The sequence below is a fragment of the Ruditapes philippinarum genome, unplaced genomic scaffold (assembly GCF_026571515.1).
Source record: "Ruditapes philippinarum isolate M1 unplaced genomic scaffold, ASM2657151v2 ctg4271_1_1_1_1, whole genome shotgun sequence".
In the NCBI taxonomy this organism is placed as follows: domain Eukaryota; kingdom Metazoa; phylum Mollusca; class Bivalvia; order Venerida; family Veneridae; genus Ruditapes; species Ruditapes philippinarum.
In genome coordinates this window covers 1-17795 of record NW_026857021.1, presented here as the reverse complement: position 1 = coordinate 17795, position 17795 = coordinate 1, and the positions used below count along the sequence as shown (strand labels likewise).

At 33.8% G+C, this 17795-nt stretch overlaps 1 protein-coding gene across 1 annotated transcript; it reads right to left on the bottom strand.

The window, feature by feature from the left end:
* Positions 1 to 975: 975 nt before the first annotated feature.
* Positions 976 to 17741, bottom strand: LOC132748482 (atrial natriuretic peptide receptor 1-like). Its single transcript, XM_060738113.1, has 20 exons — positions 17530 to 17741; positions 15711 to 15904; positions 15046 to 15159; positions 14651 to 14786; positions 13966 to 14096; positions 13100 to 13208; positions 12746 to 12830; positions 11824 to 11923; positions 11172 to 11348; positions 9852 to 9956; positions 8296 to 8367; positions 7513 to 7678; positions 6573 to 6722; positions 5953 to 6169; positions 5344 to 5484; positions 4760 to 4952; positions 4088 to 4277; positions 3321 to 3404; positions 2557 to 2648; positions 976 to 1317 (listed from the first exon to the last, which is right to left on the bottom strand). Exons 2-20 carry the CDS (start codon positions 15834 to 15836, stop codon positions 1270 to 1272), a joined length of 2436 nt encoding a protein of 811 aa, XP_060594096.1. The 5' UTR covers positions 15837 to 15904; positions 17530 to 17741; the 3' UTR covers positions 976 to 1269.
* Positions 17742 to 17795: the final 54 nt, after the last annotated feature.

Genomic DNA, 17795 nt, shown 5'->3' with positions numbered 1-17795 from the left:
TTCTTCATATGTTAAACATCTAACATTTTCTTAAACCATTATTAAATCATTATTAAACACATATTTTGAATTAGAAATATGCATATCTGAGGCATAATGTCCCTTTAATTAAGGATATGATTTTATAAATATTTACACATGTTTAAAGATTAATAAGTTTTTAGTTTGTCATTGTACAATGTATATAAATAATACACCCAAGTTTCATAAGGTTTTTATTACACAAATATATAGCATGTTTATGGCAATGTTAAATTTATTGTTAACATGTTACTAATTTATTGTGTCGTCTTAAAGGATAAAACATGACCGCTTTTTACAATCTTCACTTTATTTCTACATTTTAACGCATTGCGTTGCATTAAGGTAAATGTCTTCATCGCACAAAAATTCCCATGTTATGGTAACATTTTCGACTAATTAATCACAAAGAAGTTTAAACACCCTAGAATTCTACAAGATAAACTCTGATAATATGGTTATTACTTACAATTCAAACAAAGTAAGAACAATTTCAATGGTTTTAGGTTCTGTTTATTTGTATTAAGGATTTAATTTACATGTATTTAAATATTGTTATTGGTATAACATTGTATTTAATTCAATTTTACAAGTACTTTTAACTTTGTTTTAGCAAAGGAAATATTTAAGTGCTCAAAAATTGTTTACTTGTTATCTGATGATCAGATTAGTACTTATTAACAAAAACTAACATTTGTTGAATTCTAACATGAAAAAGTACAAAAGCCCATCACAATCAGCACCGTCATAATACCTACAATAACAACAAAATATGAGAACAAAAATCGATCAAGGTAGGGCAGTATTCAATGAACGCATCTCCCACAAAAGTCAAGTCATTAAGGACCACTAATGAGGAAGACAGCAGGTCATCGAACAAAAATAGAAAAAGGCACAAGGATGAAGCACGCACGGCCAGCTGGGGAAACATCAGTAAAGGAAATCATAGAAAGTCAATAAATGCATTATAGAAGATAATTAAACAAAAACGTTCGGCATAGCGACAAGCGTGTACGGGAAAGGGACCGGTGGGCTAGGGAGACTTCAGGTGCTTAGTAACATATTTATTTCGTTCAAAAACATAGCATTGAATTGTCAGTTAATGAATTGCCATAGGGGTCTTTCAATAATATTGGGTTATTATTAAATAGAAATAAAAACAGTAGTTGTTGTTGTTGTTGTAGTTTATGTGACTGTTGAGCTGTTCACAAGTTGTCATCGTAAATATTTCTCTTACGTAGCAACAGTTCAGCATTTGGATCCTATCAACCAGTACGTCATTTCACTTCCTTTACCCTGAAACATTAGAATAAAATGCATACGTTTGAATAATGTTTGTCATAGAATTTAGGCATAGACCAAATTCTTAATTCGTGATCAAAAGGAAATAACTCATGTACCATAAATAAAAGACAGTTAGAGTTATGCCCCTACCTTTGTTTTTTTTAATTTTGACCAGTCCCCCGTCCCAGACCCTCGAGTCCCATTCAACCATTTACTTTTGTGGGCCTATTAATTAATCAATAAATCGTCTTCTTTAATTTCCTTGTCGGTTTCTATTATTATCATGTATTATAACAGTAATCATTCCGGGCGTGCTTTGCCTCGTGCCCTGTCCTGTTTTTGTTGATGTCTTGCTGGGCTTCTTGTCGCTAGTCCTGTGTTGTGTTGACTGAACACCGCCCTTCATTGATCTTGTTTCTTAGTGACAGTTGTAGCGAGTTACCGTTCGCTTCTCTACATCCTTTTAGCTGTTAAAATCTTTTCTTTTTATAAGCGTCTTAGTGTCCGGTAGAGATAGATGAAAAGCATGATGTTCCATAAATAATATACTATTGAGTTAAGTGTCTACGGCAATGTTGTGATATCAGTCAACCCCACCCTTCTACGTGCATATTTTATCATAATAAAATGATTGCAAAATTGGTATATTTTGATACAATTTATGACAAAAAGCATTTCCATATAAAATAACTAAATTAAGACAAAAGTTCCCCATTGAGTAAGGACATAGGACATTGAGTCTGAAAGTCATTATTTGCCTCTCATCCATGATTCGATTAGAAATAATGTGGAATTAGTAGTACAATCTGGAAGAAGGGTGATTTAAGTCACTTCTGGAGAAAATTGTAATAGCTGGTAAGTTATCCGGGAAAGTCATGATATGGACAAAAATGTGTTAAAATAGGCTTGAAAATCAAACAAACAATTAAATGATGTGTGATGCATTGTTAAATCACGTTTAAAAAGACAATTTCATGATGAATACTTAAGTTCTTAGTATCTTAGCAACATATATGTCATACAGTGAATCTTATCTGTACTTATATTATTTTAATGGTCATAGAAATCATTTTATAGGTGAGTAAGAACGCATGATTTCCTTCCTTATATGGTAGCAAAGATAGCACATGCGGTTTTATACTCATTCTAAACCAATCAACGCTTTGTTACTTTACAATAATTCTTTATTATGGCTTATAACATGCGTTTCTCGTACCATTACTTATTTTCGCGTGATTAACTTTAACCGACCTTTATTTCTATTGATCCCCTCACTTCAGTTTGAAATTTGTCACAAAGGTCGAGAGCTGTCTTGGCGCTCTGGCTTAGATGAATCTTCATTGCTAAAATAAATTAAAAGAGGAAACCTGTTTAAGAAAAAGAACGAAATTCTCCCAAATCACTCTAAATCATTCCTCCATTGTTTTTTACACTTAAAAGGTACTCTCTTCATGATCAAATGTCAATAGGAAGAAGTAAACTAACAAATACCGCCTAAGTTGTTGTTTTTTTTTGTCAAAACGAAGACGTCGTCGTTTATCACCAATTTACAAATATTGTCGAACTTCAAACATGTTGGAACATACCTGTAGATGAATTACATAACTATCATTTATAAGTATAACTGCATTTTTGATATATACAAATTATACAAATGGCGTACGCGGCACATAGTGGTTAAGGTAGTTACTTTCAAACCATTTGACCTTCATTGCCGTGGGTTCGAGTCCCACAACATAATTTGGAATCTTTCATGTGAGGAAGCTTTCCAGCTAGTTTATGGAACGTCGGTGCCCGTTCGTACGGAATTGCAACTGAGGTCTTCCTACACCAATAAAGCTGGAAATTTGCCACATTACATCTACTACATATGTTGTTGCAACAATAGAAAAATTTTATCTACAACATTTGTTTGAGCTTGAGTTATATTCCTCACTCAACATGCATCCATTTTAAAGCGATACCACTGCCTTAACATTTCAAACATCATCAAAGCATATGCAAAATCACCATACCTTCACCAGTTGACTCCATTCTGCTTGCAATGTTTACAGTATCGCCAAATAAACAGTACCGTGGCATAGTTCTCCCGACCACACCTATAAATATACCTGATTATAGAATAGTGCAAAAAATAGTTCCTGATTTGCATTGATCTTGATCGACACGAAATTTATATCATGCTATGCAGTATTACACTGATCTTTACTTTTTACCATGTATCTTCATAGAATTTTGAAAGCTGTACTTTTACTAGGGGTGCTAATCAATTACCATTTTATCTCAATAGGGAAAAGCAAACCTCTTAACCTTTGCTTGCATTGGCTAATGATTAATACTATTATTTTAAAGAATCAAAACAATATTCTTTTCATTGACAATATGTTATAAATAAACTCATTTTTGACATAATTGATCAAAAGCTATTCTTCATGTTTGATTGATTTTTGCTCGATTTGTTTTCCTGTACATGACATTTCAAAAGAGATCTAAATGTTCATGAGTCGCTTTAATTTTGACATTTGTTGGTGATTCGACAATTTTTTTCTTACATACAACCAGTAACTACTGATACAAATAAATTCATCTTTAAAATTTTTATCTGTATCTTTATTTACTAAACAATTATAACAATAATATTAACGATCAAACCTTTTTAAGTTAACTGTTCTCTACGGTCAAGGGCATCCAATTCAACACCTAAAACTTTATATATTGTTTATTAAGTTATGCATTGTACTCATTTTGTTAACTTTAGTCTTCATGGGAGAAAAAGTCAAACCTGCTGCACATGGTCCAGTGTTGATACCAATCCTCAGTTGTAGTATTGTTTCCGGCTTGTGCTCTATTTTAAACTCTTTGGCACATTTTAGCAGGTCCAGCGACATTAAAGCAATCTCTTCGGCATGTCTGTGGTCGTTTCTAACAGGCAGGCCGCTGACAACCATGTATGCATCACCTATAGTCTCTACCTGAATTATTTACTACATTTATATGATAGCTGCATTTTATGCTTTATATAGAAACATCGAGATTTACTATAGGCTCGAGGCGTCCGTGGATGAGCAATTAGGTTGTATGAATTCAAACATCGTCTCCTTACCGTTGTGAGTTCGAATCTCTGTTTCATCTAGAAGTCGCTATTTACCTTAGCATGTATCATGCTTGCTGCAACAGATTTTAACCATGCAACCAGTGCAGATTAATATCAGTCCTCATGCCAATGTCACTTTACTATAGTCTGCACAGTTCCCAATTCAGTCAGTAAATATTTTCAAGTTTTCCCTATAAATGATTTATGACTTTGTCCAGATTAAACGATGGACAAGCCCATTTAAGATTTTTAACATGGTAAGGGTTAATTGTGTCTATATTCCTCAACACTTCAAAGTACATGTTCATGAAAATTATTTTTAGATATGCATTTCTTAGTTATTATATAATCACACATTACCTTGTAGACATCACGTTGTGATATTCTTGCATCAAATGCTGAATACAAATCGTTCAAAAAGTCCACTATTTCTATCGGAGTACTTTCTGACGACAAAGCAGTGAAACCGACAATATCCGAAAAATATATGGTTACATTTTCAAATACTTCCGGTCTGACAATTTTCCCACATTTCAAATCTTCAGCAACTGTCCTGAAACAAATAAACCAGATGAAATAACTTATCAAATGCTAACAAAGAACTAGGGCTGTACAGAGCTTTATATCACCAGACAGGTGGCGATCCTTTCTGGTGCACAAATATTGGCTAGTATTCCAATCTGACTAATCAGTTTGCCATTGACGATTAAATCTGATCGATACACGGCTCGGCGCTAACCCATGTGATACATCTGTTGGGCCTAAAGATATATTCTGGTAGACCTTTTGGGGACAGCAATTTAATCTTGATACACGATTCGGGGTAAGTGATGTAAATGGCAAATGAAGTTGGGCATAAGTGCCGTATTGATGCATTTCCAGTTTTAATTGTATTAGCAAGAAGATACAGACACTTAAGAGAAATCAGAAGAAAACATTTATACGTAGGTAACATTCTGTAAAGTAGGGTGTCGGTTTTCTGTTTCTCCTCGATTAACGCGGCTGTTCTCTGCTCTACAACAGTCTCCAGATTCACAGCGTATTTTTCTAACATAAGAACCATATTGTCCACTATATTCACCTTCCTGAAAATATAACAATATACAGTATAAAACACTTTTATTAAAGCTACAAAACAGTCCTCTGATTTTTGAGGAGCAACAAAATCATTTCATATTTATTGGTTTATACAGAATTTTTCATTTTAGCTCGAATGTGTGGGGAGCTATAAACTTAAGTATAGACCACTCGGCCATGTGGCTACTACAAACTACGGTTAGCACATGAAGTCATTGAACATTTGGATATGAATGTACAATAAAGAGGGATCAAATTGACTTTTCTATAATTTATGGCAGAAATACACGTACATTAACGATACATCTATTACCCTAACAATCATAGTAAATGAATATAGGAAATTCTAACAAGAAAATAGGATTAGCTGATCCTAACACTGAAAAAAATGTATTAAAAGTAAAAACATAACAAAAGACTACTTGCTCTTAGCAAATATAGACATTTTACAAGGATTAAATTGAGTAAGGACCTACCTCCCTTCATATAATTCTCTTGTTACATATCTAATGTCTGGCATTGGCGGTCTACATTCCGGATTATCCGACCAACATTCGTTCAGTAACTGGATCATCCTCTTTCTCGTGTTGTAGCCCACTTTCCAGTCGTTCTCGATGCTGTCTTCTGCCTCGTCATTAAAATGTGAAGGACGATACGGCGGAACCTCTCGTGCTTGAACGCGTTTTATTATTTCTGCAACAAAAATATTATATTTCCTCAGGAATCATTTTGAAAAATGACATATTTCATGGCGTAGAAAAACATTTCATGTGAAACTGTGAAACAGCTCATTTGCGTACAGTGATTCATGTGAAACTGTGAAACAGCTCATTTGCGTACAGTGATTTATCATTACATGCACGTCTGTGCCATACCGTTTAAGGTACTTGAAAAACTGCACGAGTTTGTAATAAATATTTTACAAGTAAAGAATCATCCTCAATATTGGTTTATGGAATTAGTACAACAAATATTGTTTTTATGCAAAGTGTATAAAAGTTCTTGATACCTGTGTGATACTTGTATTCTAAGAAAAAACGAAAGAAAAAACACTTCCCATTTACATATTGAGAATTTTTAAAAAATATCAAAGTACCTTCTGGTGAGGTTGTAACGGTATCGTATGGACTTCGTCTGTACAGAATCTCGAACAAGACAACGCTAAACGCGTAAATATCCGCTTTTTGTGTACCCGTATGTATCTGCATGCTATTGTCTATGAGCTCCGGTGCCGTCCAAAACATACCTAAAATAAATCTGCGGAATTACCTTACCCCATTGACAGAGAGCTTAACATACAGATCATAATTCGGGCTAGTATATTCAACACAAAAAAGATATGATGGCCGTTACCTTGACAAAGGGCGACAAAATCAACTGTCGTATTGCCCTGATTGTCCAACAGCCTGTCCGAACAGAATTACATGTATTTATAAACGATATTATAATGACAAGTAAAAATGATTCAGACAAAAGCGAGTCAATGAGATTTTACCGGCCCTGCTTTAACCCATTCTTAATGGCATTAAGTATTAGCATTAGGAGGCGGGATGGATTTATGAAAATCGAGGAATATTTTCAAGATTTGATTCCATAATCATGAGACATTTATTAAAACATATGAAAAGTAACTATTCTGTTTACATAAAAAGTTTGTTTTATTAAACAAAATAAATTAATATACTATAAAAAGAACGGTTTACACCGTTATTTTATAAAACAAAAATTACAGCTGTGTATTTAGCCCTATTCAGATGTATGAAAATAGTTCCCTTGTAAATATCATAATTAATAAATTTTTGACCATACAGAAAAATAAAGGAATACGTTTTATATGAAACGGCTCATTTGCATATAATATGCACCTCATTTACATAATTATAATAAGCACGGCTGTGCCATAACATTTTAAGGTTTTTGAAAAGCTTCAAGGATATGTAATAAGTATTAATAAGTTAATGATAACCCTGAATATTTGCTAACAGAATTTAAACCACAATATGTTTTCATGCAAAGTGTGTAAAAGTTCTAAGTACCTGTATAATACTTGTATTCTGTAAGATTACGACGCCTATTTAGATTTCTCATTCTTGTAAGCCCATAATCAGTCACCTTTAGCACCCATCTGTTGTCAACTAAACAGTTGCTGCTTTTAATGTTGCCATGGTAACGTAACGGAGACGAATGAATATAGTAAAGTGCCTTCAATTAAAAAAAAGTTTGAAGACCTCTGATGAGCGTTGGCAACAATTGTAAATGCAATATGGTTTTCAGAATAGAAAAAAACACATGTGTCAGCAATCTATTTTATTCGAAGAGATGCTTCATGATATTAGCAAATTAACTCAGCTTTAGATGTGTTTTTAAAATTTCCATTAAATAAAATTCTGTATTATGTATTTAAGTACCTGTTCATAAAACCTTTTCTGAATGCCACTATTAGGGCCAATATCGATTTCACCAAAGTCCCAAAGATGCTTAGATAATCGGCTTAAATGGAATGGTTAATGCATGTGTGTGTTTTGAACTATCGTATGTCATTAGAACGAAATATTATGCCCATCTTAAGTGTAGATGGAAAGTGTACAGGGTAAAGTAAAAAAATCTTTATTTTATTTTCTCAGAATATTCTAAGAAATGTTAAATAAATCAGAAAAATAACATGCCTTGGGAGCAGTAATACTACAAGAAGATAGGTAAAAATTGCAGACCTCGTTTGATTGAGTATATTCATGAGAGGTTATAAAAGATGGAACATCACCCATACCCCCTAGCACCGTCTAATCTGTTGCTTAACATAACCTATCAATCTTACTTACATTTGTAAGGTCATTTATAAGCGAGACCTTAAACAACCAATCCAGCTTGATATCTTCATTTTCAATAATGTCCTGAAAAAAAATTGCACTAGTTATGAGATAAATTGTTTATTAAAATGACAAAATATCATGTTACAATATAGAATATGAACATTTTATATGTTGAATGTTGAAAAAATAAAATATATCTACACCCGGCCCCATGGGCTTATAAGTAACCTTGAATAATAGGCTAAAATAAGAACATGTGATCAAATGCTATGGCATATAGCTATAGTCAGCTGAACATGTTAAGATGATGAAAAATACAAATATATGCATGTATATACATGTACATGTATATTATATACATGAATGTTTATAATTACAAAGAATGTGAAATCTGAAATTAATTAATATAACTAATTTTGTCTGATCTGAAATGCCTTAACAACAAAGTTTGCCTTTTAACGAATATTGTCATATAGTAATATACAATTTCCTGTTCAGTTATGTTTACAGACATCTATATAAGCTTACATCTTCATACAGTTGTTTGTACACGTACTTGGTAATTAAGTTTATTCGAAATGTAGATTATACAGTCAAAGAACGGATAAATAATCGGCGCGACATTTTATTTTCGCTTTAAAGACACTGCTCTGAAGCAGAGACAAAACACTTTGCTGCTCGCATCGATAATCGGTCTCCTGAGAAATTATCTTACGGTTTTATCTCATTCACAAAGGAAAGGAGATTTACTTGAAAATGACAAAAATAGGAAGAAGTGAAAAAAATTGTTTCTGACCAAAAAGGGCACTAACGGAAACAAAGCTAAGCATTTATATGGTTAAAAAATTTACGCTTAATCAAAAAAAATGATATTGCGATTTAAGAGCTTTCTTGCCAAAAGTACAGAAAAAATCCCGGGAGAATGGATTTTAGGAAAATGAATTGTTATGAATTTCAAGGGCTGACAAGGCCAGAGAATTACAAAAGCTGATTAGCCCAAGAGCTGACTTGCCCAATATACAGAAAAACAAATCGGGAAATGAAGTTCAAGAAGAGCTGATTAGCCCAATATACAGAGAAAAATCCGAAAATGAATAAATTACAAGAGCTGATAAGCCCAATAAAGGAGAATGCATTTTTATTTCTGATTAGCTCAATATACAGAAAAATATCCGAAAAATGAATTACTAACTGATTAGCCCAATACACAGAAAAAAATCGGGAAAACAAATGACAAGAAGTTTAAAAAAAGTAGAATGAATGTAGATTGCTGATTATTCGAAAAAACAACAAAAATCGGAAAAAAGAATGTTTAGAACAGACTGTCCAATATGCAGAAAGAAATACCAAGCGAAATGAATGAATTTCAGGAGTAGTCGGCAGTGTGACTTAATACACCGAAAGATATCGTGAAAGAGAGCAGAGTGGCCAAATACACCAAAAATTATAGGGGAGATCCGACTCGTCAAATGTAATTCTTTCAAGAGCTGATTGGTTCAATGCACAGAAAGAAACATCGAGAAAAAGAAATGGCATAATATGCAGAATTTATCAAACACATTTACCTCAAGACTACCTTTGTTACAATATGCTGTTAGTAAACAAGGTCTGCATTCTTCAGTACACATGCCAATAAACGTGTTCACGTTCTCATTCCGTAGATCTCGCATCTACAAAATAATAAAACACCTGTTTTTAAAACTTCCCATTTTTTAAAATACTTTCCATATATCTCCCTGATAACCGCCTCCGTGGTCGAGGGGTTAGAGTCGATGACTTCTAATCCACTTACCTCTCTGGCGTGGGTTCGATCTTCGGGAGATGCTTTGGGTAGTTTAGCACGGAGCAAGGTAGTCTAGTACTAGTGTTACTCTCCGGGAACAATGGTTATTATGACTGAAATACTGTTGGAAAAAGGCGTAAAATGGAACAAACAAAGAAGCACAGACAAAAGATGTCCCTGAAAATACCAGTTCAGAAACTCTTCATTATAAAGTGCAAATTTATAACATTTTAATTACGATTACTTTCAAGATTGCACTGATTGGTTAGAAAGGTCATGGTTTCAAACGAATACATGTAAAATATATTACATTCACCCGCAACATGGACATACATTTGATTATCATCGTTATTTGCTACAAGGGTTTCACGCATTTTACACAGTTACTCTCAACGGATCAAATGAATTTCTTATATTGTTAAAACGTCAAAGTCGGCTAAATATGGAGGAATTTACAATGAAATAACCATTACTGATAATAATTATAATAATGATTAAAATCATAATAGTTTAACTTTAAAGTTCATACTACATGTAGTTCTTTTTATTTGTGTTCATCTTCAATGAAGTTCGTATATTTTTTCTATGGTCAATGTCGGTTAACATTGGAGAACTTTTACTGTGTTATTGTTAACAATGTGATCATTATAAGTTAATTATGAAGAATAGTGATACAAGTTTAACTGCAAACTACATGCTAATTACTAGTATATTTGCCGAGTGGTTAAGGTCGTTGACTTCAAATCACTTGCCCCTCACCGCTGTGGGTTCGAATCCCGACACGAATCCCGACAGGGACTTTGGATTCTTTCATGTGAGGTAGCTATCCAGCTAGCTTACGGAACGTCGGTGGTTCTACTCAGGTGCCCGTTCGTGTCTGAAATAATGCACGGAAGGGCACCTGAGGTCTTCCTCCACCAGTAAAGCTGGAACGTCGCATTATGACCTATACTGTGTCGATATGACGTAAAACCCAAAACAAACAAACAAAACAAAAAAACTAGAATATTTATTTTTGTTTCAACATCACTTCGCTTCAATGCAGTAATAAGAAGACCAGATACTTTATACTAAAGATATGCATATGTGATATTGTATTCACCGCTTTTAGTTCGTGTAAATCAGTCTGTGTTAGGGATATACACTGAGGGTTCAAACATTTGATGGCTACAACTATCCCCTTGTAGAACCCAATCTTGGAAAATAACTGGAGATTATCTGTGACATCTGATATCCGGTCACCAGCAGATTTTGACCCTGCTACGCTGCGTAGACTTAACTGAAAAATAGATTTTTTTATTAAAGATAACGTGTATTTGAGGCGCCGCCATAATGGCATTCTTTTTTTAAAATAATGACGTCAAAGTGAAAAAATCAATTCCAAATATTTCAAAATATGTTACACGGGCAGAAAAATCTGTTGCACCACATTATTCAAGGATATACATTGAAGAAAATAATAGTCTGCAAGCATTGTTCCTAAAAATAATGACTGACAGCAAATTATAATTACCCCCACTTAACAAAGATCACACCTAAAATATACTTATATGAGCCATCTTCATAAAGGCGCAGCATACTTTAGAATCCGCGCGATTCATTTAAAAATATCACTAACACACAGTGCAATCAATGGTATTCTCAAAAATTACCAAATGAACTGCCAATCATAAAGTTTCTTACTTATTTGGAGCCAACTGTCAATTTTTGAATTTTAACTTTTTCTCCTCATTTGTATGATACCGGTAGTTTACCTGACTTATACTGTTTGTGAACCGGGCCTTGGACATTCGGATATCATCGCCATTTATCGTCCACAACTTAAGTTCTACTTCCCGATCAAACTTGGCTCTCCTGACGGTAAAATCATAAGTCAATATTAAGTAAAATATAAGAATTCACATTCAAAATATTCTGTCTACCATATATCCTAAAGTTATCCAAAAGGTTGCAATTGATGTTTCCGGAACAGTGGGAGAGACTTGTGAACTTTTTTTATCGTGCATTAATTGTAAATACATTTTTACTAAGCATGCCCATTCTATATCATAATTCAGTATTATACCCGCCTATTCTGTGTTAATTAAAATACTCTGTTTGACAATGGGAAGTTATGTTATGTAGATTTAGGTGTTGGACAATAGGAAGTTACATAAATGTAGATTAAGGCGTTTGACAATCGGAAGTTATATGATGTAGATATACAAGTGTACGATAGGAAATTACAAAATGTAGATTAACATGTTTGACAAAGGGAAGGTATATTATGGATTATTAAAGTGTTTAACACTGGTAGGTTATATGATGTAGCTTAAAATGTTTGACATTTGGGAGATGTTATTATGTAGATTTGAAAATATATAGTATTATGAAATTTTGATAAAAGTTTGTCAACTGAAAACCGCCTCCGTGGTCGAGGGGTTAGAGTCGATGACTTCTAAACCATTTACCTCTCCGGCGTGAGTTCGATCCCCGGGAGATGCTTTGGTAGTTTAGCGCGGAGGAAGGGAGTCTAGTACTGGTGTAACTCTCCAGGAACGATGGTTAGGAAACTACCCGCCTATATGACTGAAATACTGTTGGGAAAAAGGCGTAAAATGAAACAAACAAACAAATATTGTCAACTGAAGTTCAAGAACTGTAGATTTTGCTGATAATGAGTCGCCATGTACAAACCTGTACCAGAGGTAGCCTGTGACACTTGCAGCTGAACCTAGGACAATGGCGACGGCAGTAAAAATAGAAATTGTTAATACCATATCTGAAAAAAATATAAATCACATAACATCAAAATTTAACTAACATAATTGGCATGAACAAAAATGAACAATTAATTTGGAACTAACTCTAACTTTTAGATTTCTGAAAGCTATAACAACAGCCTGGTGCCAGACCCGACGCCAATAAAAACAGTATTTTGTCCCAATATTTGAAAAATTGATGAAAAATTTGCCTATTATTGACCATTCTACTTCAACAGGTCATATTAATTAACAATAACATCCATGTAAAACTTTCAGAAAGGCTTACTTGATTTTTCAGGTGGGCAGTTCTCATTTAAGAACCCACATGTTGGAGTGGAAGGCGGAGCTTTACCATCTGTTGTTTCCCATACAATTTCTTTAAGAGTCTGAATTTTCTGAAACAGTAGAATTTTAACGGAATTGACATCCATAAAAAAATGCAGAATGAACTACCTTATCAACAGTTCATTTTGTCTATGAAAATAGGGCTGTATCATTAAAAGCAGACTGCCTACAGATTCATACTAATTTTCATGATTTTTTTTATTTACAATTTATTTTTTAGTACAATATTGTGAAGTGAAGAAAAAAAAGTAATTTACACTTTGCAAACGGGACTTTAATCCACGTTAATTACCAAAAAAAGGTCATAATATGCATTAATAGCCCTTACGGCGATAGTCATGATGTAAAAATATATGGCGATAAAAACTGCAAACTCTGTCATTATTAAATCGCACATAGCCTTGCATCTTTTTACTTTTCTTAAAATCTTAGTACATTTTACTAAAGTTTGATTTCCTTGAAATAGTTCTGTTCATCTGGAGGTAAGCAGGTTGAAAATTAACAGTATATTCAACAAGAAATCTAGAAATTTTATGTGGTGAAGACAATCATGGAAACTGCACCAATCTTGTATACCATGTCGCTTATTAATGCCATACATATTCAATAAACCTTTTTACAATACAATTTTTGCATAGTAACGGATGTTGCATTTCGCGCATGCGCATTCTGCGTAGGGAAATAATGTAAGCTACATTTTAGCATACTTAAAGGCTTTAATTGACGTGATTTCAAGTTATGTCATCCAGGAATGACATAAAGCGGTAAATACTGAAAACGTGAATTGATATGTACTGTAATTCTTACCTCACTATCTGCAGAAGTCAGGGATATTTCCATTGCGACATGAAATTCTGTTGCACCGGGTACCAGATCCCAGACCCAATAATCTGGTTCCCTGTCGCCATTGTCGTCAACTTTGACATTTCCTGTCATACCTATCATGGTAGAAATACATTTTTCTTAACATTTTTTTGTATTTGTATTAAAGAGGGAGCAATCCGCAGTAAAATCCATAGATTATAATCCTAACCCAAAACCTCTAACCCTAACCCATATACTAACCATTACCCAGAATACATACTCACCATAATCCTTGACCTAGCTTATCTCAATGATTTAAAGAGAAACATTAAATTAACTCTTAAATATTGAGGAAATAATTTTGTGTAAAATCTTAAAAATAGCTGCGGACATATTTTGAAGTATAGCCTGTAAAAGTTGCAAAAAGAAGATACGAAGATACATGTAAATGAAATTCTGTTGCATCCTGTAGTTTATAAGAAATTTATAAGGGCTGGTTTCCTACTGGAAAATACATTTTTAATTCATTCCAGTTTCCTGTCTCCACTACTTATATGCATGGCATACAATTTTTGTTAAAAATACATTGCTTTGCTAATGATGTTTTTAGTTTCAGGTTTGGCAAATTATGTTTACACATCTATTTTATTTTGTTGTAATTATTACCATACATATTTGTTCTGCTCACCTCGAAACGTTTTGCCCTTGGCTCTTTCAAACATGAGCGTTCCGTTCCGCGGGTTCTCGTTATTGGCGAGAGTCTCATTCAGAACGATAAGATAAAGATAAACAACGTCATGAAGAAACGCCGAATACTCCGAACCCTAAAATAAATATACTCAAAATCTGAAAATCAAAAGATATACAACATATAAAAAAATATAAACAAGGTAAAGTTACAGTTGAGATTGTTGAAATGTTTGGGAACCATTTCTTTTGTCATTCGGAAAATCATGTCGATTATCGATATTCCTTATGGAGAGACCGAAATGTTGCGAGTAACAAAATCGTTAAAAATAAATGATAAAATTCTTAATGTGTTACAAATATAAAGCTGCATTTTTAATCAAAATTAATAGACACCCTTATATTGTTATCTTTAGTGTAATTGTAGTTCCATGGTTCATGCGCCATCTTCTCGGAAACTAGGTCACGGAACGTCTCTACATCCGGTCCCGCCATTTCTGCAACACTTATCTAAAACACACAAAAAATGTACTCAACTTTGCTGAATTTTTGAAAATTTGTATCGTCTAGTATTTTTTTTATTTTAACAATTCTAAAAGAATGGAAAGACCATGTCGCATTTTGAACTTATATATGTGAAGGATCAGTGAGCTATATCAGTCAAGGAGTTTCATACATAATTTGTTTGTGACAATTTATACCAAATCGATTATTATGTTTTAGGAGGCTAGGGAATATTAGACAGATTTTCATAACTGAGTTATGTGTTATATTTTCATGTCATAATGCAGATTAATTTTCACTTAGATCATGGTCTCTGGGGCGGCCGATTCGATTTATACAATTCGCTATCTCATATGGTAAGATTAAATCACACTGATTCTAAACGTTATTCTGAATGTTGTTGTGTACTGATACCTTGGGCCTTGAGGAATCCACATGTTAATATTTCATCGATGCGTTAATAATTGATAGCTATTATCATACAAAGACCCGAAAATAAATTATTCTCTCGTTTGAAAATTTTTCTTAGTTCATTTTCAAGTTGTTCATGATATTACCTGGAATGCAGAAGTAAACGCCATTTTGGCTTCAACGTCATTATCATTTCTTGTCTTCCACGGAGTTGATATATCTTCTGGCGGCAAATGATCGGGCAAAAGGTAAACATAACTTCCGTCTGTCATACCTTTCCGGTGCGCATGTGCTAAAATTCGCCTTCTGTCAGAAGTTATCTCCGTACATAGAATAATGACTGAGAAATAAACAATCAAAAGATTAATAAAGTTTCCCTTTAAAAGGAAAGGCTTGCTCAGTTGTGCCATCATCCCATCCCTTTACATTTTTTTTTTGTTTCACTTTATTATCACAATTTTTTTGAATTACAGTATTTGTATATCATAAAGGGTTTTTTTAGTTTGTTTTTTCTCGAAAAAAAAAAGTTTCACTTTTAAAGGGATAGGTAGGGTAAGCCCAAGACTGGACGAGCACCTGTGCCCATTTGTTTGAGAACCAGTGTTATGCGTGCAAATTTGGACCAAATAGGGACCAGAAGTCCACTGATTATAACTGAACGGGAACATGCTGACGATAACAGTAGCAACTTTTTTTGTAAAAACGAATATTTTTTTGTCAAAAACGATTCGAAATCTATTCTCTATTGTATAAAACTAATAAAGAAAATAATCAATCTAAAAATACTAACATTGGCTCTCACGTGGAGATCATACTGAGGGGAAACAAGTGTGCACTAAAAAACTTCGTTACGTGGTACCAATTAATAAGCATGTATCAACTATGTTACTCCGATCACAGATATACCGACAACACAGGAGATCAGCACGTGGTAAGGTTAATGATATGCATGGGCTATTTTTAGATTACCTCACCAAGACGTTTAAACTCTGTCAGTAGATCTAAATATAACTTGGTCATGCACTAATATTCTGCGTGATTCGGTCACGATCTTTTGGTAAGCAGGACCGCCCTTTGGAGACGGAGTACTACTACAGTAACCATTCTCTATTGTATAAAACTAATAAAGACAAAAACCAATTATAAAAGAAACTAACTTTTGCGTCTTGAAAAAGAATTATAACGGAATCAAGTAAAAATAGAAATCCTATTTATATAAACAAACTGGGATTACCGAAGTAACTAAAATAGCTTAGATTTCCGCAATATTACTTCGTCTGATTCCGCAGTATGACGGAATCGCCCGAATTGTCACGATTGCAATCGGATCTACCTCGGCTATTATCATTAATCCGAAGAGTGACGGAAAGGGCCGAAAAGTTGCGATAGGCACGATTGCAGCTGGTTTCTCGTTCATTCATGCACTAACAAATGTAAGCAGGAAAACACCTAACCGGAACAATTTATCCAAAACAAATGGCAAAAGCCAAAAAAAAGCTTATAATGAAAACGGTGGTTAAAAACGTAATGACGTCGCTAGTGACGAATAATTTATACTGCTGAAAGATGTGCCAATCAGTAAAGAATATACGGTGTCCGGTAACTGTAAAGGGTCATTGCGACACACACATATAAATTCTAAACAACGAAAACACGAACTTTGATGCTGAAACGTTGTGTCGTTGTTTCGAGTTACGTGTGTATCGCGATGACCATAACCACCGTAAAAATAATATCTTGTGAAAAAAATAATCGTCTTATTTTACAGCGGCTACGTAAAAGAAAAGTACCTGTCTGAAAGAAAACATTTTTGAAATATAATTTAAATTCTGAATAATGTCTCTTGTAAGGAGCAATGATAGTTTTTCTATATTTAGATATGTCGGACGGACGACTTGAAAAGCAGATTATTATTTAATTGAAAAATGTCGTCTGCAACTGCTGATATTTAAATTGTTAACTCACTTCTAGCCCGCTGTTTCGCTCTGCTTAGAACGATGTCTATTTGTCCATCTGCTATATCAGCCTCTATTGGTATGAAATCAACTATTTTTATATCATTCTCACTGAACGCTGTTTCTACTGATCTCGTGGAATAATCACAGAAAACATGTCTCTGGCTACTCTTACGTTTCGAAATTATCACAACTTGTGTCCAGTTATAATGTTTGAACAGTTCAACAAACGCTTTGCCCATTTTTATTAAATGGCGGACCTAGACGAACCAATGT